The sequence below is a fragment of the Rhodotorula graminis genome, assembly GCF_001329695.1.
Source record: "Rhodotorula graminis WP1 unplaced genomic scaffold RHOBAscaffold_2, whole genome shotgun sequence".
NCBI classification, from domain to species: Eukaryota; Fungi; Basidiomycota; class Microbotryomycetes; order Sporidiobolales; family Sporidiobolaceae; genus Rhodotorula; species Rhodotorula graminis.
The window spans coordinates 1,681,078-1,700,206 of NW_017264929.1; the positions used below are offsets into that span (position 1 = coordinate 1,681,078).

The 19,129-nt window shown below is 66.6% G+C and overlaps 8 protein-coding genes across 8 annotated transcripts; 4 read left to right on the forward strand and 4 right to left on the reverse strand.

The window, feature by feature from the left end:
* Positions 1 to 409: 409 nt before the first annotated feature.
* RHOBADRAFT_41873 (uncharacterized protein) lies at positions 410 to 2,268 on the forward strand (the record flags this gene model as incomplete). Its single annotated transcript, XM_018413968.1, has 9 exons — positions 410 to 619; positions 694 to 898; positions 995 to 1,081; positions 1,153 to 1,248; positions 1,317 to 1,461; positions 1,574 to 1,655; positions 1,743 to 1,853; positions 1,945 to 2,084; positions 2,193 to 2,268. The coding sequence occupies 9 exons, from the start codon at positions 410 to 412 to the stop codon at positions 2,266 to 2,268; spliced, it is 1,152 nt and encodes a 383-aa protein (XP_018273923.1).
* A 267-nt stretch (positions 2,269 to 2,535) lies between these two features.
* RHOBADRAFT_51674 (uncharacterized protein) lies at positions 2,536 to 5,239 on the reverse strand (the record flags this gene model as incomplete). The annotated part of the gene is made up of 6 exons (XM_018415957.1): positions 2,536 to 2,849; positions 2,936 to 2,995; positions 3,070 to 3,342; positions 3,414 to 4,298; positions 4,356 to 4,634; positions 4,709 to 5,239. The coding sequence occupies 6 exons, from the start codon at positions 5,237 to 5,239 to the stop codon at positions 2,571 to 2,573; spliced, it is 2,307 nt and encodes a 768-aa protein (XP_018273924.1). The 3' UTR covers positions 2,536 to 2,570.
* A 261-nt stretch (positions 5,240 to 5,500) lies between these two features.
* On the reverse strand, positions 5,501 to 7,469 carry RHOBADRAFT_11717 (uncharacterized protein; the record flags this gene model as incomplete). The annotated part of the gene is made up of 5 exons (XM_018412057.1): positions 5,501 to 6,087; positions 6,215 to 6,281; positions 6,393 to 6,521; positions 6,595 to 6,714; positions 7,356 to 7,469. 5 exons carry the CDS (start codon positions 7,467 to 7,469, stop codon positions 5,501 to 5,503), a joined length of 1,017 nt encoding a protein of 338 aa, XP_018273925.1.
* A 482-nt stretch (positions 7,470 to 7,951) lies between these two features.
* Positions 7,952 to 9,509, forward strand: RHOBADRAFT_48057 (uncharacterized protein). Its single transcript, XM_018415088.1, has 9 exons — positions 7,952 to 7,973; positions 8,078 to 8,133; positions 8,214 to 8,229; positions 8,291 to 8,371; positions 8,436 to 8,514; positions 8,599 to 8,709; positions 8,833 to 8,980; positions 9,069 to 9,180; positions 9,267 to 9,509. Coding segments are annotated over exons 1-9 (753 nt in total). The 5' UTR covers positions 7,952 to 7,971; the 3' UTR covers positions 9,415 to 9,509.
* A 144-nt stretch (positions 9,510 to 9,653) lies between these two features.
* RHOBADRAFT_51677 (carbohydrate-binding module family 50 protein) lies at positions 9,654 to 12,002 on the reverse strand (the record flags this gene model as incomplete). The annotated part of the gene is made up of 3 exons (XM_018415958.1): positions 9,654 to 11,184; positions 11,287 to 11,337; positions 11,430 to 12,002. The coding sequence occupies 3 exons, from the start codon at positions 12,000 to 12,002 to the stop codon at positions 9,715 to 9,717; spliced, it is 2,094 nt and encodes a 697-aa protein (XP_018273927.1). The 3' UTR covers positions 9,654 to 9,714.
* Positions 12,003 to 12,246: 244 nt separating this feature from the next.
* On the forward strand, positions 12,247 to 16,112 carry RHOBADRAFT_51678 (uncharacterized protein; the record flags this gene model as incomplete). The annotated part of the gene is made up of 8 exons (XM_018415959.1): positions 12,247 to 12,313; positions 12,413 to 12,455; positions 12,640 to 12,746; positions 12,915 to 13,628; positions 13,800 to 14,094; positions 14,168 to 14,238; positions 15,839 to 16,045; positions 16,087 to 16,112. 8 exons carry the CDS (start codon positions 12,247 to 12,249, stop codon positions 16,110 to 16,112), a joined length of 1,530 nt encoding a protein of 509 aa, XP_018273928.1.
* A 190-nt stretch (positions 16,113 to 16,302) lies between these two features.
* On the reverse strand, positions 16,303 to 17,592 carry RHOBADRAFT_51679 (uncharacterized protein; the record flags this gene model as incomplete). Its single annotated transcript, XM_018415960.1, has 5 exons — positions 16,303 to 16,504; positions 16,567 to 16,737; positions 16,813 to 16,986; positions 17,070 to 17,132; positions 17,191 to 17,592. 5 exons carry the CDS (start codon positions 17,590 to 17,592, stop codon positions 16,346 to 16,348), a joined length of 969 nt encoding a protein of 322 aa, XP_018273929.1. The 3' UTR covers positions 16,303 to 16,345.
* Positions 17,593 to 18,003: 411 nt separating this feature from the next.
* On the forward strand, positions 18,004 to 18,814 carry RHOBADRAFT_51680 (uncharacterized protein). Its single transcript, XM_018415961.1, has one exon. The coding sequence runs from the start codon at positions 18,039 to 18,041 to the stop codon at positions 18,777 to 18,779; it is 741 nt and encodes a 246-aa protein (XP_018273930.1). The 5' UTR covers positions 18,004 to 18,038; the 3' UTR covers positions 18,780 to 18,814.
* Positions 18,815 to 19,129: the final 315 nt, after the last annotated feature.

Genomic DNA, 19,129 nt, shown 5'->3' on the forward strand with positions numbered 1-19,129 from the left:
ATCTCGCATCTGCGTCCACCGCTTCCTGCGCGCGACGAGCACGTCTGGCCTGCCTGGACAGCAACAGCGCGAGGGCGAAAGGGCTTGCGAGCGCGTCGCACAGCCGACGTCGATCGGCTGCAGCTCAGCTTCTGTTCCACGCACGCTCGCGCTCCGAGTCGCCGAGCGACGCTCGTCTTCGTTGCGCTCGCTTAGACGGCTTCGTCGACGAGCCGCGCCACGCGCATCGAGAATGTGCTCCGTCCGCCAACCCGGTCGCCACAACGTCGTCGTATGCGGCCCTTGGCGCGCTAGCTTCGCCGTCGCGACCTTGCCGGCGTCTTCGGCGACTTCTCCTCGACGACCTTCCCGCACGATACTCAGCTCTCCCTGCCTTCCCCTCCCACCTTCCAGCACCTGAACGACCATCATGACCGTCGCAACCGCACTGGCATCCACCCTGGGCCCGAGGGACAAGCTCCCGCTCCGGCGCGACTCGTCGTCGTCGGTCGACTCGGACGACTCGTCGAACGCGTCCGAGACGCCCATCTCGTACGCGACCGACCCGAACCGCCCCAAGGGCGAGCCGACACCGCGCACGACTAAGCAGAAGGTCGACCGCCGCCCGCCGTCGACGTTCGTGCGTCGCCCGTCCTCCTTTCCGATCCCGCAGTACGCCGTCCTCACCTCGTCGCTCTCCCTCCCTGCGCGCAGTACCTCAAGCCTCGCTCGGAGATGACGCTCGCCGAAAAGATCTGCAACCTCGCGACGTGCCCGACCAGCATGCACGAGCTCAAAGACGAGTCGATCGACCGCGGCCCCGTCCCGCGCCAACCCGTCCTCTCTGAGAACTGGTACATCGTCAAGCACGCGCTCGTTCCGCTCGCGATTCATCAAGCGAGCCACTACCTGCTGCCGAGTGCGTCCTCCTCTCCCTCGCCTCGTCTCATCAAGAGGCCGCCCAGCTCACTCTTACTCGCGTCGTCCCTCCTTCCCGCCTCCTGCCTGTCGACAGACCTCAAGTGGCCCTTCTGGTTTGCCTGGCCGTTCTACATCGCCGCCCTCATGCATTTCGCGCTCGGCTGGGTCGCTCGCCTCAATCGTGCGTCCTTGTTCTTCCTCTTCGACGTCCTCGCACTGTCACCATGGCCTGACGCGCCAGCTCTTCCGCAGGCATGTGCGTCGAGCTCGGAACATTCGACGAGAAGAACATCGGCCGCGACCGGACGCCGGACAAGTCGGTCAAGCACCTCGCCGCCGGCATCACCGGTTCGTCCTACTTTCCTCGTCGGCCTTACCTCGCGTACGTGCTCACGAGCCTCGTGAACGTCGCGCAGCCTACATGATCGTCCGCACCGGCTTCACGTTCTACCTCCACTACTCGCCGGACATCTCGCCCCTCACCGACTTCACGTGGACCTACCCGCTGCGCCTGGCGGCGTGGCAGGTCACGCTCGACTACTTCTTCTACTGCTACCACCGGTGCGTCTACCTTCGACCTCTCTCTGTCTCGATACCTGCTTCCTGGGCGTCGTCGCCGGCCTCACAGTGTCCCGCACGGACCCGTCCTGACCTTGCCTCGCTCGTTCCGCAGGGCGTCGCACGAGGTCGACACACTCTGGTTCATCCACATGCACCACCACACGACCAAGCACCCGACCGCCATCCTCGCCATCGTGCGTCCCTGCTTCCTCTCCTTTCTCGCCTCAACGAGGTTGAAGAGAAGGTCGCAGACTCGAACCTGACGACGTTGTCGCCCACAGCTCGCCGAAGAGTACCAGGAGGTCCTCGAGGTGTTCCTCATCCCGCTCACGGCAACGCTTCTCATCCCCATGAGCTTCTCGGAGATGTGGATGACCCTATGCTACACCCTCGTGCGTCCCTTCTTCCTTCCTTTCTTCGCCTTCTCTCGTCCCTCGTCCTCCACAGCGACCCAGGTCTGACGTCTCGTGCATCGTCCTGCAGTACGTCGAGATCCTTGGACACTCGGGCGTCCGCTCCTTCTTCGGCCACCCGATCCTCACCGCCCCGCTCGAGCCCCTCGGCATGGGCCTCATCGTCGAGGACCACGACCTGCACCACCGCTTCGGCAAGAGCGGCCTCAAGTACGTCCATCTCTCGCTCTCTCTCTCTGTGTCTCGAGGCGGCGGCTCTCCTTGCCCGAGTGCACGATCGAGCCGAACTCGAGCTGACATGTTTCCCTCGCGCAATAGCTACGGCAAGCAGAGCCGGGTCTGGGACCGCATCTTCGGTACCTGCGGCGAGCGCATCGAGACGTACGGCATGTGACGAGCCCGGTCGTTGATCGTCGGGCGCGAGTCGAGTGGGAGGGCCGCCGAGTTGAGAAGGTTGCGAGCGAGAGGGGTCGAGTGCGGCCCGAATCGTCTGTAGATACCGTGTTCATCGCTGCACTTCTATCTGTCACAAATACTTGCGCACGGCGAGCCGAGGAGCACCTGAGAAGCAGTCGTTCTTGGCCACGTTCGGGCTCGCTCGCCTCGCAACTTTCTTCTGCGCTCTCGCTCTCCCTCTCGCTCTCACAGAGAACGCTCAGTCGGCGAGGAACGGCACGAAAATCCAACACAGCGTCGCTACCGATCGAGACACTGGCACAAGTCCCTCCTGAACTCCTCGTCCGGGCACTGGTCGACGAGCTTGACGTCCCTGCAGCCCATGATGACGGGCCACGCACGCTCGAGCGAGTGCCCGAGCACCGGGTTCGACGGGCCGCCGCTCTCGTTCGGGCCCCACTGATCGTGGATCCAGTGGCCCTCGGGCGCCTCCATGAGGGTCGAGATGGCGCTGTAGCGCTTGTAGGGCTGCGCGAGGATGCGCCGTTTCGAGACGGCCATCTGCGCCGACCAAGCAGCCTGCAAGAGGGAGAGAGCGAGTTAGTGAGACTGAGCGACGAGCGAGAGGCACAGGCCAATTGAAAAAGAAAGAGAGAGGGACGCACAAGTTGGCCGCCTGGAGGACAGATCTCGCCCGCGAACACGTTGTACAGCTCCTTGACGACCTGCAGACAGATGCACGCAGTCAGTGCGATGCTCTTCGACGCCTGAAAGAGATAAGAGATGGCGAGAGACGCACAGGAAGGTTGACGGGCGCCCTCAAGTCGTTGCCGCACTCGCTCCTGACGAGCGGGCCAAAGTGGGCGAAGCCCGTCTCGTCGGCGACCTCGGCGAGTCGGGGCTTGGCGATAAAGTCCCACGCGAGGTGCGGCTGGAGGAAGTAGGTCGTGTCGGCGAGCGTCGTCGTGCGCAGGTGGGCGAGCGGCGCGGCGAGGTGAGGAGGTGCGGGCGAGGCCGACTGCCACGCGGGCGAGATGGACGACAGGGTCGAGTTGTAGTGCAGGAGAATGTGCTGTTGGCGAAGAAGAAGGGTGAGAGGCTGGATCGAGGCTGAGAGGACGGACGAGAGGAAGAGGAGCGCACCGTGAGGTAGGTCGCGCCTTCTCGACCGAGGTTCGGCAGCGGCACGACCTCGTCGCCCCACTTGAGCTTGAGGCCTTTGCGGATCTCCTGCTCGGTGCGCATGCCCTTGTTGTACACGACGACGCGGTTGCTCCGCTTGCGCACAAAGTTCGACTCGCGGATGAACGAGATGTGCGCCTCGGCACGCGCGAGGTCCTCGTTGTAGTACGCGATGACGAGGTCGACCGAGCGCGAGATGGGCGCCGAGGCCGAGACGGGGCAGACGGTCGTGCGCAGGTAGGGCGGGAGGTAGGCGCACGCCGACGACAGGGACGAGGTCGTCGCCGGCGTCGTGATGAGGTAGGCGAGGAGCGGGATGAACGGCACAAAGCTCAGGATCGACGGGAGCGACCCTCGGTCGGACGATGATGCCGAGGCGGACGACGGGATCTTGTACGAGTGGGCTGGAGGCGAGCTGAACGTGACCGACGACGCAGGCGAGGGCGGTACCGTGTCGGCGTGAGACCCGGCGGGCGCGAACGGCGGCGCAGGCTTGCGCGACTTGATGAAGGCCTCGTACAGCTCGGTCTCGGTCCACGAGAGGGCGACCGACCCGCAGACGTAGACGAGGACGATCTGGATCCAGTTCTCGCGCAGCGCGACGCCCTCGCGCCCGAACGCCGACCACACGAGGAGGATCAAGTTGCGCGGGAAGATCGACACGGCGGCGGGGAGGGCCGAGGTCGTCGTCGTGAGGTGAAAGAGGAGGGCGACCGAGGCGAGGGTCGTGAGGACGAGGGTGGCCGAGAACGAGACGTAGCCCGATGCGCCGAGGGTCGGGGCGTGGGCCGACGGGAGGGTCAAGTAGGTGACGGGGAGGAAGACGAGGGAGGTGAAGGTGGCGCTCTAGAGGAAGAAAGGGTCAGTCGGCGAGTGCCCAGAGGAGGAAAGGCGAGGACGCACAATGGCGCTGCCGGTGAAGAACAAGCTCAAGGGCGCCTCGTCCGCCACGCCGTTCTTGACCATCGTGAGCGCCGCCGCCTCGAGCGGGATGCGCACGAGGGCGAGCACGAGCGCACCGCCTCGCGCCGGCACGCCGATGAGCGCGAAGCCGACGAGGAACGTCGTGGCCGAAGCCCCGGCGAGGAAGGGCGTCGACGGGACGATGTGCCACAAGTTTGAGTGCGACAGGCGAGTCGAGAGCCAGGGCGAGAGGGCGAGGAAGGCGGGGATGGCGAAGACCTGCACGCGAAAGCGAGTTGTCAGTCGTGTCGCTCTCGTCGACGAGGCCGACGAAAGGAAAGACAGGGACGCACCTCGAGCGCCTCGCTGAGCCTCGGTTGCCCTGCCCGGAGCTCCAACACGCGCAGGTTGAAGCACACGGCGACGACGGCGCCCGTCGCCCACGCCTGCCGCCTCGTCGACGCCGTCGTCGCGGCCAGGTGCGACCCTTTGCCGAGCTCGAGCACGCTCGGCGACGTGTGCGCGTGCGTCATGCTCGGCCGTAGCCAGCCGTAAACGAGTGCGGCAAGGGCGAGGACGAGGAAGTGGGCGAGGGGGAGGGCGACGGTCGAGCGGCTCGAGAGGCGGGCGAGGCGCGAGAGCTGTCGCGCTGCGGCGGCCGAGGCGACGACGAGGGCGATGTGCGACAGGAGAACGGTGCGGGGAGCTGGCCGGTGGTGGTGGTGGTGCTGCAGAGGCGGGAGGGGCGGGGTGTGGCTCCGGGACGAGTGTCGCGAGTGGGCGGCCGTGGTCGACGAGGCGGACGAGTCGCGGCGGTCCTGCTCGAGCATGCTCTCGACTTGTTGCAGGACTGGGTCGTCGTCGTACTCGCGCGAGGGGCGCATCGTGCGCGGTGCAGGTCGCAGGCGCGGAGAGGTCGAGGTGGGCGGGTCGAGTCGAGCGGTGCGGGCTGGTCTGGCGGGTCGCTGGGGAAGCGCTCGCTCTGTGGATGCGCTGTCGAGTGCGCTCAGCCGAGCTGCAGAGGGAGGAGAGCGAGGGCGAGCCGGGCAGAGGCGATCGAGCTGTCGACCCGGAGGCTGGACGACCGGGAGCACCTCTCCCTCCCGCTCGAACAGGGCAGTAGCCGGTGCGCTATGGCCGGGAGCTCATGGAGGAGGCTTGCGCCGGTGAAGGGGGTCCAGGCTCGGGGTGTGGACGACTCTCTCCTCGTCCTCTTCCTCTTCCTCTGCAACTGATGAGAGCTTTCTCGCGCGGCCCTCCCGTGCTTTGGCCACCTGGATCGTGCAATACACTCTAGTAGCATTGCTCGAGAGTTTGGCTGAGGCAGGAGTCGGCAAAGCGAGAGTCTGAGCAGAAGAAAGTCGTCTCGTTGTCGCCGAGTCCTGTCGACGCGCTCCAGGTTCGCCCCGCTCTCGCTCCAGCCGCTCGGCAAAGACCTCGGACATTGGTCGCAACAGCTCGATGCTTTTCAGGAGGGGATAGAGTAGGCGGTCGTCGGGCCAAGCGCGTTTACTTGAGCGAGACGAGCTGTGCGGGCGCGAGGAAGGGGTCAGGTCGGGCTGTGCGGTCGGTCGATGGACGGAGAGAAGCGCGGGACGCACCTTGACATCGAAAAGAAGCGTGCTGTTGGCCGGGATGCCCGCGATCTTCTGGTTGCCGTAAGCGAGCTTGGCGGGGATCTTGAGCTTGCGCTCGCCGCCAACCTGCATGCCGGCGACGCCGAGGTCCCATCCTGCGCGAGTGCGGCGTGTCAGTGTAGGGGTGACGATTTAGGAGAGGTGCGGGAAGGAGGGACAGGCGAGGAAGAAGCCAAAAAGGGAGATAGGGAGGGAAGGGAGAGGCGAGAGTTGACGACGCACCCTTGATGACCTGGCCGCGACCGAGGGTGAACGTGAGGGGTGCGCCCTTGGTGTTCGAGTCGAAGACCTGTGCGGCAAAGTCCAGGGCGAGCATCAGTACGAGGTCGAGAGCGCTCGAGCGCCCGTCGATGCGTCATCGACGGGTTGCAAGAGTACGAGAGGACTGGCTGCGACGCACCTTGCCGTTCTCGAGCTTGCCGATGTAGCGCATGCCAACCTTGTTGCCGCTCTTGGCCGCCGCGCCGGTGCCGACCTTCGAGTCGGTGACCTCGAGGCCGCCGGCGATGACCTGCGTCTTAAGGCCAGCCTGCGCGCGTGCGGGAGTGTCAGTGCCGCGCTCGACAGCTTGGACAAGGAGAGAGAGAGAGACGAGGGCGCACCTTCTTCTCCTCCTTCTTGGCGGCGGGCTTCTCCTCCTTCTTGGCGGCGGCGGCGGGCACCTCCTTCTTCGGGGCGGCGGCAGCCGGGACAACGACCTCGCTGTCCTCGGTCTTCTGCTTCTTTGCGAGCTTCTTCTTCTGGTTCTTGCTCAGGCCGGCGGCCGACGCGGCCGAGACGGTCGACTCGTCGGCCTCGACAGGCGCGTCCTCGACGGCGGCGCGCTTCTTGGACCTGCAGGCGGTGCAAGAGGCTCGTCAGGGGCCGGACGACGGGGCGAGAGACGTTGCCGAGCACACAGAGGGACGGGCGACGCACGGCTTCTCCTGGATCTCCTGGATGCGGCTCGTCTCCTCCTGCATGTCCTCGTCCGAGCTGCCAGCAATGAGGCCCTCGAGCTCGTCCGAGTCGTAGTCGTCGCCCTCGTCAAAGTCCGAGCCGTACTCCTCCTCGTCGTCCGAGGGAGGCTGGTCAAAGTCCTCCTGGCGGATGTAGTGGCCGACCAGGTGGACCGGGCTGCGGGCGGGCGAGGGTTCGTCAGGGTGTGGCTCGCTCGAGAGACGCAGAGAGCTTGGACGCACTTCTCGCCGGTAACCGAGAACTCGACGACCTCGACGTCCTCGACGAGGGCGACGTTGACCGACGCCTGCTCAGTCTGCGAGTGCGGAGCGACCACGAGGTTGGCGTCAATTCGCCTGCGCCGCGGACACGACAGGGGGAGGGAAGTGAGACGCACCGCGTTGGGGCGGAGGACGGCAAGGACCGTCTCCTTGGTGATGATCTGGGGGAGCTTGATGTCGTCGTCGCCCTCGTCGTCCTCGTCGTCCTCCTCGCTGTCGTCGTCGTCCGAGTCCTGCTCAAACTCGGGGTACTTCATGATGACGGCCGAACGAGCCGAGCCCTTGACCTCGGCGCCGTACTGTTGTAGAGGGAGAGGGCAGGCCAAGGTCAGTGCGAGGGGCGAGGGGGGAAGGTGAGGGAAAGGGAGGGGAAGCGGCGCACCGAGATGTTGGTGATCTGGATGGCGGTGTTCGTGTTCTGGGTGAGGGTGGTGCCCGGCTGGAGGACGACCGACCTGTTGCGCGGCGAGCGAGAGGTGAGCACGTTGAGCGAGACGAGGGACGAGGGAGGGAAAGGACGAGGGGTCGTGGGAAGCTCGTTCTAAGGCGGGAGGGGGGCCTGGGGACTCACCAGAGACCGAGGATGATGGGGGCAGACATGGCTGTCGTGTGCTGAGTGTGTAGAGGGTGAGGAAGGAGGGAGGAGGGAAGCACCAGGAGACGAGCTCGAACTCGCACCACGAACGACCTCTAGCTCGACCGCATCACTCTCGGTCGGCCAGTTCTCCCGCCAGATCTACTCGTACAGCTTCTATCACCATGTGCGTCCCTTGAACCGCCTCTTTCCACCGTGTCGTCGTCGACTGACTTGTCATCTCCTCCTCCTCATCTCCTCGGCGACTTGGCGCCTCTCCCTCGCAACCAGGACGGCTCCCACCCGCTCCATTGCCATCGTCACCGACTACGACTGGTCCTACGCCGGTGCGCCGACCGCCTCGATGTCACGAGCGAGCCGGGACTGACCTCGCCTTGACTCCCTCCCCTCGTTCGACCCGCTGCAGACCAGGATACGGACCGGTGCGTCCCACTTTCGCGACACGTACTCCTGCGACACGTATCCTGATCGTCCATCCTGCAGCTACGTGTTCGAGGTCCTCGCACCTCACCTTCGCTCCTCGCTTCGGGAGGGCAAGAAGACAGCGCAGTGGACCGACAATTGGTGCGTTCGCTCTTCTTTCTCGCTCTCAGACGAACTGTAGACTCATCATTATCTGTCTCTGCAGCGCCGAGCACCTGCGCCGCCTGCACGCCGAGGGCTTCAAGCAGAAGGACGTCGAGGGTGCTCTCCACACGCTCCCGATCGTGCGTCCTGCTTCTCGACAGCGACACGCCCAGCCTCAAGGGCGCCCTCGTACTGACGAGTATCCCGTGCACCTCGTCTCGCAGCACCCGGCCATGCGTCGTGGGTTCCGCAAGACCAAGGAGCGCCAGGACCTCAAGACGACGATCCTCTGCCTCTCCAACTCGAACTCGGTCTACATCGACACCATCATGAAGGTGCGCCCTCGCTTCCACTCTCTTTCGACTTGTCGCGCGCTCGCCCGAGCCGGCCAGCTCGACGACGCAAGCTCGTACTGACCTTCTCAAATGGCCTTTCGCCCACTCTCGTCGCCGCCGCAGCACCAGAACGACGCCGACCTGTTTGACGAGGTCATCACCAACCCGGCCAAGTTCCGCGACGACGGCCTCCTCGAGCTCAAGCGCCGCGTCGACCCGAACGGCCCGCAACACGGCTGCAAGGTCGGATGCTCGCCCAACATGTGCAAGGGTGCGCCCGCTCTCTCTCTCTCTCTCTCTTCCCTCTCTCGCCCTGTCCGTCAAGACCACTGACGGTCGAGTGTCTCTCGTCCCTGCAGGCGCCGAGCTCGAGGCGTGGATGGAGCGCAACGGCGGGTGGGACTCGTTCGACAAGGTCGTCTACGTCGGCGACGGCTCGAATGACCTGTGCCCGGTCCTGCACCTCCGCAAGTGCGTCCTCTCTCTCTCTCTTCCAGGGCCGCCTCTCTCGATCCGACTGACCTCGAGCCCCGTCGCGCTCGCTCGCCCGTCCACAGGCAGGATGTTGTCCTCGTCCGCTCGTACCGCGAGCTGTTCCGCCGCCTGCAGGACTCGTCGGCGGCGCACGTGAGCGACGTCAAGTGCACGGCGGTGCCCTGGGGCGGCGCGTGGGAGGTCGAGAAGTGGCTCAAGGAGGAGCTCTAGACGAGCGGCCGGCGGTCGGGCGGTCCGAGCGGGCTCGAGACGTTAGAAAGGGCGGCAGGGCGCGTCGATATGCAGTGCTCTGTGTTCTGTGGCCCTCGCTGTCTTCTCTCGAGTGCGTGGGCGTGTGCGAGCGGGGCAGTCGCGAACTACGAGAGAGGAAAGAGCGAGAGCTGCCGGCTCGACGACGAGCAAGCTCTCGGCGTCTCTCCCGGGCCGGTCGAAGCGTACGCGCTCAGAGAGACGTCAAGAGTTGCGAGCTAGACCGCGTTGCAGGTGCTCGTCGCCCCTCCTCGCGCCCGTTCACCGCAGCCGGAACAAGTCCCTCGCGTCCGCCCTCGCACCCTGCAGCCCCGCCACCGTCGCCAGCCCCTCGTTCGAGTCGCGCGCCTTCTTGTGCCCCTGCCTCGGGCTCCCGCCGCCGTTGAGCGCCGGCCTCACCGCCGCGCCCGCTCCTCCTCGGCGCCCGCTCCAGCTCCCGGCGTCCTCGAGCCCGAGCCCAAGCCCGTTCGCCGACGTGCGCCGGGGCCCTGCACCTGCTGCACCGGCGCCCGCTCCTGCTCCCGCTGCTGCGCCCTGCTGCGCGTGCGCGTGAGCCGGGACCGCGCCCGGCTCGGGCCCGGCCGCGAGCGCAAAGTAGTCCTCGCGCCGAGCGCCGGCGGGCCCCGCTCCTCGCCCAGCTCGCGCCGACGTCATACCGACGGCCGCCTCGTCCTCCTCGACGCCAAAGTCGAGCAGGGCCCAGCGCGACTTTGTGCGCGGCGGGACGCCGGCGACGGCGCCGTCGGCGAGGGCGGGCGAGATGGGGAGCGCGATGCGGCCCTTGCCGCCGCCGCCGCCGTAGCCGTTGAGGCGCGACGAGGACGAGCTCGACGAGAGCGAGGCGGGGAGGTACCGGTCGAGGCCGAGGGACGAGAACGACGCCGAGAGCGAGTTGGTCAAGGGCCCGAAGAACAGCGACTCGTCCTCGGGGCGGCGGCGCGGGTGCTGCTGCTGCGCGTGCGTCGGCTTGGACGGCGAGTGTGGGGACGAGGTGGTGGACGAGGCTGAGGAAGAGGGCGGGAAGAAGGCGAGTTGCGAGGCGGGAAGGCGGGCGACGCGCAGGGTGCGCTTGGCGAGCGGTGGGGAGGCGCCGTCGTCGTCGGTGGTAGGGAAAGAAGAAGGCGGGTGTGCGGCTGGAGGCGAGGTTGCTCGGGACGACGACGACGGGACTGGCGAGAAGGATGACGAGCCTGCGGCCGTCGAGGGCGACACGCCGCGCGAGCCGAGGTCCTCGATCGACGGCCGACCGCCCGACAGGCGGCCGTCAAAGTATGACGACGTCGTGCGCGCAAGGTGAGCGTACGGGCTCGAGGGCGCCCGAGGTACGTCCAGCGACCCTCGCGCGCTCGGCGTCCCGCCGTCGCTCCACACCGAGTGGTACTCGTTGTCGTCGTCGGCGAGGAGGTCGATCGGCGGGCCGAGCGCAGGCTGCGCAGCCCGAGCGCCGAGCTCGAGGGCCGATGCGGCGGCGACTCGTCGCGCCTGCGGGCTCACGAGCGCGCCATCGCGTTCTCGACGGGCGGCGGCCCCGCTCAGGCCCGCGGACGAGGCCGATCCGGCGGCGCCGTTGCGCTCCCACACGGTGAGGTCGCCGTTCTCCTCGCGGGCGATGCGCTCGACGCCGAACGAGGACGAGGGGAGGTTGCACTGGTCGAGAGGGATGAGGAGGGTCGAGCGGAGGTAGATGGGGTCGGACGGCCACAGGCGGTTCGAGGATCGCAAAGCTTGCGGCTGCAGAAGCTTCAGTGTGTCAGACAGCTTCGACTTCCTCCAGAATGACGCGCAGGAGGCACGACAGGCCATTCGAGGGCGAGAGGAATCGGTCCGACGCACCGTGATGCCGTACTGCAGCGAGATGCTCGCGTACGAGTCGGTTTTCTGGACCTGTTGCGGCAACATCAAGTAGTAAGTATTGGTTCGAGGCAGACGAAAGAACCCGGCACGCCGGCGCTAGAGCGAGGGGACGGCGGACGCACCTTGTGGACGATGACCTCGCGCTCCTTGGCGGCCGCGCCGTTCTCGCTCACGCCTCGCCTCGCAGCAGGACCGTGTTCGACGGCCTTGCCCTTGCCCTTCGAGTCGCGGCGGAGGACGTAGCCGTCTGCGTCGGGCGAGCCGACGAGCGCCCCACTTGACGAGGCGGTCGCGGTGCCGAGAGCGGCGACGCCGAGGGCGTCGTTGGTGACACGGCGCAGCGAGGGTCGGGTGACGTCCGAGTCTACGCGTGCGAGGTTAGGGCGGCCTCGAGGCGAAGGTGCGCGGGACGACGAGGGAGGCTCGTCCGGGTCGACAGTCGAGGAGGGGAAGGGCGAAACGGGACGGCGACTGCGCAGGGTGGCGTGCGACGAGGGCGAGGGCGGTGCCGATCCGGTTGCTGGTGGCAAGAGGGACGCCGAGGTAGCGCCGGCAGAGGCGTCGTCGTCGTCGTCGAGGAGGCTCGAGGTGGCATTCGGCGAGGGCGGGAGGCGCAGTGGGGCGTGGTCGAGCTGGAGCGAGGTCGGGGTCGGGGTGGAAGTGCGCGAAGGCCCAGCGACGGGGCGGGCGGGCATCTAGCCGTGCATTCAACAGAGGGAGAGCGGTGGTGGTGGAGCGAGACGGTGCTGGTGGAGCGGCTCGAGGGGAGGCGATTCCGACGCGTTACGAGCGGAACTCGAAAAGGGCAAGTCGTCCAAAAGCGAGAGGGTCTCGGCTCGAGCGATTCGCCCCCCGACCTCGTCGCCTCGTCGCCCGCTCGCGCTCCCTCCCACCTCGCTTCTCACCCACGACGAGCCCCTCTTGCTACAGCTAGCAGCCATGGCTCAGAACATGCCCACCGACCCGACTCGCCTCGGCCCCGAGGGCACCGTCGCCCCGACGCCTCGTGCGTCTCCACCTTCTCTCTCTCTCGTCCGCCTGACCCAACCCGTGCTCACCTCGCTCCCTCTCCACCTCGTCCCTCTCGCGCCGTGCGGCCATGCAGAGAACACGCCTGCGGTCCACACCCTCACCGGCAGCATGATCTCGTGCGTCCACTCTCTCTCGTTGCGGTGGCGCCGTCGAGTGTTCCCCCTCGCCCCCCTTTCCCGCTCTCGCTCGACCTTCCTCCCGCCGCAACCGCGTCATCCCGCCCTCGTCTCGACCCCTGGACCAGCGAGCACCTCGCAGTCTTACCGAGTAGCATCACTGACTCGAAACCGCAACCCACAGGCGCCCGCAGATCCCGCCCACGCTCGGCGAGGAGGACGAGGGTACCGAGACCATCGGCTCGCGCGACGCCCAGGGCCTCGGTGCGCTCGCCAACAACCCGGCATTCGGTCCGTCCCACTCTCTCGAACCTCTCAGACGCGCCCGTACTGACGGATCTCGTCTGGATCTCCCCCTCCTCGCCCTCCCCCACCTCGCTCGTCCCCGCACCCTCGCCCTCAACTTTCGCCTCGACCTCGCCCCGCCTACGCCGTACACCTCCCTACCACCACGTGCAGCCCAGCTCGTCCAGGGCCGCCTGTCGGGCCTCATCGGCCGCTCGTCGGGTTACGTCGAGTCGCTCCCGACCGCGGTTCAGTACCGCCTCACGGCGCTCAAGGGCGTCCAGCGCGACCACGCCGTCCTCGAGGCCGAGTTCCAGAAGGAAATCTTTGAACTTGAGAAGCGGTTCGCGGACCGCTACAAGCCCCTGTACGACCGCCGTCGCGCCATCATCGAGGGCTCGGCCGAGCCCATGGACGACGAGGTCAAGAAGGGCGTCGAGGCCGAGGAGGAGGAGGGCGAGTCGGACTTTGAAGACGAGGACGACGACGAGGCGGCGGCTGACAAGCCCGCGCGTGGCGTCAAGCCGACCGACGCCGAGCTCGCCGAGGCGCCCAAGGGCGTCCCGGAATTCTGGCTCACCGCCCTGAAGAACCACCTCGGCCTGTCGGAGCTCATCACCGAGCGCGACGAGGAGGCCCTCAAGCACCTCGTCGACGTCCGCGTCGCGTACCCGGCCGACAAGAGCGGCTTCACCCTCGTCTTCGAGTTCTCGGCCGGCGCGCAAGAGTTCTTCGCCAACACGACGCTCGAGAAGACGTACCTGTACCAGGACGAGGTCGGGTACGAGGGCGACTTTGTCTACGACCACGCCGAGGGCACCAAGATCGAGTGGAAGGAGGGCAAGGACCTCACGACCCGCATCGAGACCAAGAAGCAGCGCAACAAGAGTCCGTCCCCTTTTTCTCTTGTCCTCTCGAGCCGTCACTGACTCTCTCCATTTGCCTCCTCGCCCTGTCCCGTCGCCGTCCCTCGCTCGTCGCCTCGATCCTCCTTCCCACCCCTGCCCCACCTTCTTCCTCCTCGTCCCCCCCCCCTTTCTCTCCCTCTCGCGCACACAGACACCAACCAGACCCGCATCGTCAAGAAGGTGGTCCCGACCGACTCGTTCTTCTCGTTCTTCTCGCCGCCGGCGCCGCCCTCGGCCGACGACGACGACGACGCCTCGATCGCGAGCGACCTCGACGAGAAGCTCGAGCTCGACTACCAGATCGGCGAGGACCTCAAGGAGCGTGTCATCCCGAGGGCAATCGACTACTTCACTGGTCGTGCGCTGTTGCACGAGCGCGGCGCGTTCGACGGCGACGAGTCGGACGACTACGACGACGAGTTTGACGAGGAGGATGAGGACGACAGGTGCGTCTCCGAGCCACGCGCTCGTTCCCCTCCCTCCTTCGCCTCCTTCTCCAACATACCCCGTCGTCCCGAGCGGCGGCGGCGCGTCGAGCCGAGCGCTCGTCGTCATCGCCTCGCCCCTCGACCCTTCTCGATCTTCCTTCCGTCGCCTCTCGCGCCTCGCCCGCCGACCTCCCTCAGCATCTCTCGACGCCCAGGAGGACGAATGAGCACTGACGAGTGTTTTGCACCCCGCCTCGTTGAGGTAATCGCAGCGACGACGACGCGCCGCGCCGTGCCCCGGTCCCGCCTTCCCAACCCGGGTCGGCGCCCGAAGCGCAGGAGTGCCGCCAGAGCTAGATGCCCCGTCTCGTCTCGTCCCGCAGTAGTCTCCTCCCTCCCTTCTTTTCCCCCCTTCGACAGCCCTTGCTCCCCTTTCTCCTCTCGAGCGCCTGAGTGGCCGCTTTTCTCCCCCTTCTCTCTATTCCCCTGCCTGCACGTCGTCGTTCCTCCCCCTTCCCCTCTCTTCCCTTTCAGTGTCACGCCCCGGTTCGTCACGAATGCCAAAGGATTTTAGCTCCACTCGTTCGTCGCCGAGAGGAGAGATTCCTCGTCCCGCGAACACCTCGTCCTCGCTTCGGCGGCCAATCTCGCTCCGTCCGCCCGGATGCGCTCGGCTCTCTCGCGCAGGAGAGCTTCACAGAGTCTCGGCAAAGCTCTTGGCGGTCGGCGCAGCCGTCGCTCGAGCGACGCTCGGGCTCGAACCGGACGAGAACTCGTCCACCTCGAGGACGTCGCCGCGCTCACGTCGGGCTTTCAGCGGTCGCTCTTCGAGCTCGACAACTTCGGTGCTCTCGTCGACCTCGTCGACCTCGTCCAGAGGCTGCGAAAGCTGCGTTCGGCTCAAGCTGCGGCGACACGACTCGATTCGACCTGAGCGAGGCGGTCTTCTCTGCAAGGCTGCGTTGCTCTCTTGCTCCCGCCTGCAGCTCTCTGCCTCCTCAGATATCGAGTCCAAGCTCGCCGCAGCTATCTCGCCGAGCGTGACCGGGAGCGAGCCTCGCGCGAACGAGCCGAGCGGAACGAAACTGGCGTGAGCGGCTCGTGCACGACGAGCGTTTCGAGACGACCGAGACTCGCTCGCCGCCTTTCTTTGCGCGTGAGTCGCAGAGACAAGGTCGCTCGGCTCGTTGGTCTGACAGAGCTACAAAGCGTTGCCCGGACGAACCGCTAGCACAGCAACGGTCCGGCTTCTGCTCAGTCTCGGTTCGCTCTTTTCCTGCGCGCCCGTGCGCACTAGAACTTCTCTCGGACACTCGCTATGCAGCGTGTGTGGCGCGAAAGCAGACGGACAGTCTGTGAGCCGGGCGGGCGAAACGTCGCAGTGTGTCGCGCTGAGAAGGAAGAAGAAGCAGAGTCCGCCTGTGGTACAATCCTGCGCATCGAACGCATCTGGATACGTTTCTGTAACGTGGACAGATAGTCGTAGCGAATGCTGAATGCGCACGTCGCCGTCCAGTCAGCGACGCCGTCGTCGAGTCGGCCTTCTCAAGTTGGACTTCCTCGTGTGCCGGTCGAACGCCAGCTCAAGCTGTGTCCCCTGAGCCCTCCTCAGACCGCGAAACAGGCTCTCAGAGCTATTCGCTCGCCAAGGTCGGGCTGTGAGCTGAGAGACCGACAGTATTCGCCTCTCAAACGAGAGCTCGAGCCTCGTCCTCTCCTTCCTCCTCGTCCCCCCCCCCTTCTCTCCCTCTCGCGCACACAGACACCAACCAGACCCGCATCGTCAAGAAGGTGGTCCCGACCGACTCGTTCTTCTCGTTCTTCTCGCCGCCGGCGCCGCCCTCGGCCGACGACGACGACGACGCCTCGATCGCGAGCGACCTCGACGAGAAGCTCGAGCTCGACTACCAGATCGGCGAGGACCTCAAGGAGCGTGTCATCCCGAGGGCAATCGACTACTTCACTGGTCGTGCGCTGTTGCACGAGCGCGGCGCGTTCGACGGCGACGAGTCGGACGACTACGACGACGAGTTTGACGAGGAGGATGAGGACGACAGGTGCGTCTCCGAGCCACGCGCTCGTTCCCCTCCCTCCTTCGCCTCCTTCTCCAACATACCCCGTCGTCGAGCCGCAAGGTCATGCTGCGGGTCCAAGCGCATCTCGCCTTGCCTTCCTCGCGCTCGCGTCCTTCTCAAAAGCGAATCTCTCGCTCTCCTTCCGAGCAGGGACGAACAGAAAGTGCACAGACGTTACAGCTGAGACCGCTCCGCTACTCGTCGCGCTTCTTCTTCCGCTTCTCGGCCCAGGCCACGCTGCGAGCCTTGCGCTTGGCCTTGGCGCTGCTGGTGCCGGCCTTCTCGCCCTTGTCGGGCGGCGGTGCTGCCTTCTTGAGCACGGCGAGCCTCTCCGACTGCGAGAGGGTGACCCTCTGCGGCGGCGAGAGGTCAGTACCGGCGCGTGCGGGGTCGAGATTGCGAAAAGTGGACGCACCTCGAGAGGTTTCGGCTCCTCAGGCTCGACCGCCTCGGACTCTCGGGCCGCCCGCTCGGCCTTTGCCGCCTTCTTCTGCTTGAGCTTGAGCTTCCTGCGGTTCACCTTGAGGCCCGTGACCGGGTCGAGGACGCGCGCCTTGTGCTTGAGGCCGTACAGGAGCGTCGGGCCCTGTGGAATAGAGGGAGAGGGTCAGGCCGTGCTCAAGAGGTACAAGCAACGCAGAGAAAGAGAGAGAGGACGTACGAAGTAGTCGAGCATGGCCGAGAGCGGAGCTGGAGGAGGCGGCATCTCGATCTCGCACGAATGCTCAGGCCGCAGCTCGACGCAGCGGGCCTTGGTCGAGCCGACCTGGACCTCGAGCACGACCGAGAACGAGCACGACATGGGCTCGAGCGCGCAGCGCAGGCGCGTGCGCGCCTTGTTAGGCGCGACGTGCGACACGGCGGCCGGCTCGAGGTACTTGCCCGGCGGCGCGACTCGGCGTGCAGCTTGGCCTCGACGATGCACAGGTCGGTGAAGTTGAGCTTTTCACCGTGGTTGACGTGGTCGCGGCGGCGGATGAGCTGCAGGACGAGATGTGTCAGTACGCGTCGATGCGGAGGAAGAAAGTCAGGGACGCACCTCGGCGGTCAGGTAATCGTCGTCGCCCGGCTCCCGGTCTGCGCCCTCTGCACTCGACGCACTCGACGCACTCTGATCTCGACGTTGGGCGTTCCACGTCCTCGTCATGTCGTCGTCGCCCTCGCGCTCGACGGGCCAGCCGCCGTCACGCGCATCGACGTCGACTCGACGCTCGTCGCCACCCTCCTTGTACTTGCCCTTGCCCTTGGTCGAGGTGTTGCCGACGCTCGAGATGACGAGCTGGCGCGCGTCGTCGTCCCAGGTGTAGGCGGTGCGGGCGAGGCCGGCTTGGAGGGCGGCCAGGCGGGTGTGGAGGAAGAGGTCTTGCCACGAGGTGCGCAGGTCGTCCCCGACGGGCCAGAGGGCAGTAGGCGAGTTGTCGGGAGGAAGGGGCGCGGCCATGGGCACGTCGAGGCTGATGCGGGCGGACGAGGTCGAGTCGTTCGGCGCGGTCGAGCGAGGGAGGGGGAGTGAGGGTGAGGGTATCGGGCGAGGCCGAGTTGAGGGGTGCGAGGGCTGAAGGTAGACCGACTGCGACTGCACGCTGGTCAGCAACGTTCCTCGGGACTGAGGGAGAGAGGGAGAGCTCCAAGGAGGGACGAACTGATGAGGATCGAGGGGGCGGTGACGGGGCGTGCTTGAGGTTCGACAGGGAGCTCGGCCGAGCGAGTGCAGCTGTGCGAGCCTGTTGGAGTTGCTGACAGGCAGCTTGAGCGGTGTAGTGAAGAGCGAGGCTGGTCCACCCCGCCGTCTCCTCCTCGCCCGAGGTTCGCCTCTTCTCGCTCTCGACCACTCGCTCTGCCGAGCTCCGATACAGCTCGAACACCTCGCCACTCGCCGCAGCTACCATGCCGCCCAAGTCGTCCAAGTCGGCGTACGCCCGCTCGAGCGAGACGGTCCAGATGACCTTTGTCGACCTCGTGTGGATGATCCACGAGGTGCCGCTCGGCACGCCCAACGCCCTGCCCGCACTCGGCTCCCCGCTCCCCTGGTACATCCTCCCCGCCCCGCTCGCCAAGACCAAGTGCCCCTGGACCCGCACCCCGAACGACGCCTCGCGCCGCCTCGAGTCGATCCACCGCGAGGCCGCTAGAGGCCTGCGCGAGTACGAGCGCGCCAAGCGCGACGCCCAGGACCCGGCTCAGCTGCGCGCCGAGGCCAACCGCAAGAAGAAGCTGCGCAAGCTCGCGAGCAAGGCGCGCAAGGACGAGGGCGAGGGCGTCGAGGCGGCGGCGGCGGCGGCGGCGGATCGAGCAGCTGGCGAGGGCGAGGGCGAGGGCGACGAGGGGACCGGCGAGGCGGCGACGACGGCGCCCAAGCGGGTCCCGACGGGCCCCAAGTGCGCCTACGCGCTCCCGCCGTACCTGTCGGACGAGACGCGGGCCGCGTTCCTCGACCAGTACGCGCGCGTGCACGCCCAGTGGGACAAGCAGCGGTGGGACGAGGCCGACGTCGTCCTGCCGGACAAGCTCAAGGCGCAGGCCGTGTGGGGGAACGCCTACATCTACCCGGCCGAGCACAAGGACGACCCGCAGCGAGGGCTCGTCCTCAACCAGGACACGTTGACGTTCGAGTACCACACCGAGTAGCTCGCCGTGCAACGCAGCAGAGTGTGCTCGGTGCCGTTTCTGCGCTTCGAGAGCGAGGGACTCGTCGAGAGCGTCGACTTGAAGCGAGAGCACCTCTGAGCGCGAGGAAGCGAGTGATTGAGGATGGCTCGAATCGGGCCGCAAGTCGGCGTCGGCGTCCCTGCAGCTGTTGCGCTCGAGTCTGAGCTGCGCAGCCTTGCAGAGAGGCAGAGACGGAGCGAGCAGGGTCGGCCGACCGGGAGGAGAGCGTGCGAGAGGGTCGCGTGGACGGGCAACACGAGCGAGAAGCCGAGCGCGGCCTGGAGGGAGGCCAGAGCAAGTCTGAGAGCACAGCAGCGATGGCAGCGCGC

Excerpts from the sequence above, each read along its gene's own strand:
- RHOBADRAFT_48057 (XM_018415088.1), top strand. Across the intron at positions 8,372-8,435 it reads GCGCAGTGGACCGACAATTG|CGCCGAGCACCTGCGCCGCC; the intron begins GTGCGTTCGCTC and ends CTGTCTCTGCAG. Across the intron at positions 9,181-9,266 it reads CCGGTCCTGCACCTCCGCAA|GCAGGATGTTGTCCTCGTCC; the intron begins GTGCGTCCTCTC and ends GCCCGTCCACAG.
- RHOBADRAFT_51680 (XM_018415961.1), top strand. The coding sequence starts at position 18,039 with ATGCCGCCCAAGTCGTCCAAGTCGGCGTACGCCCGCTCGAGCGAGACG.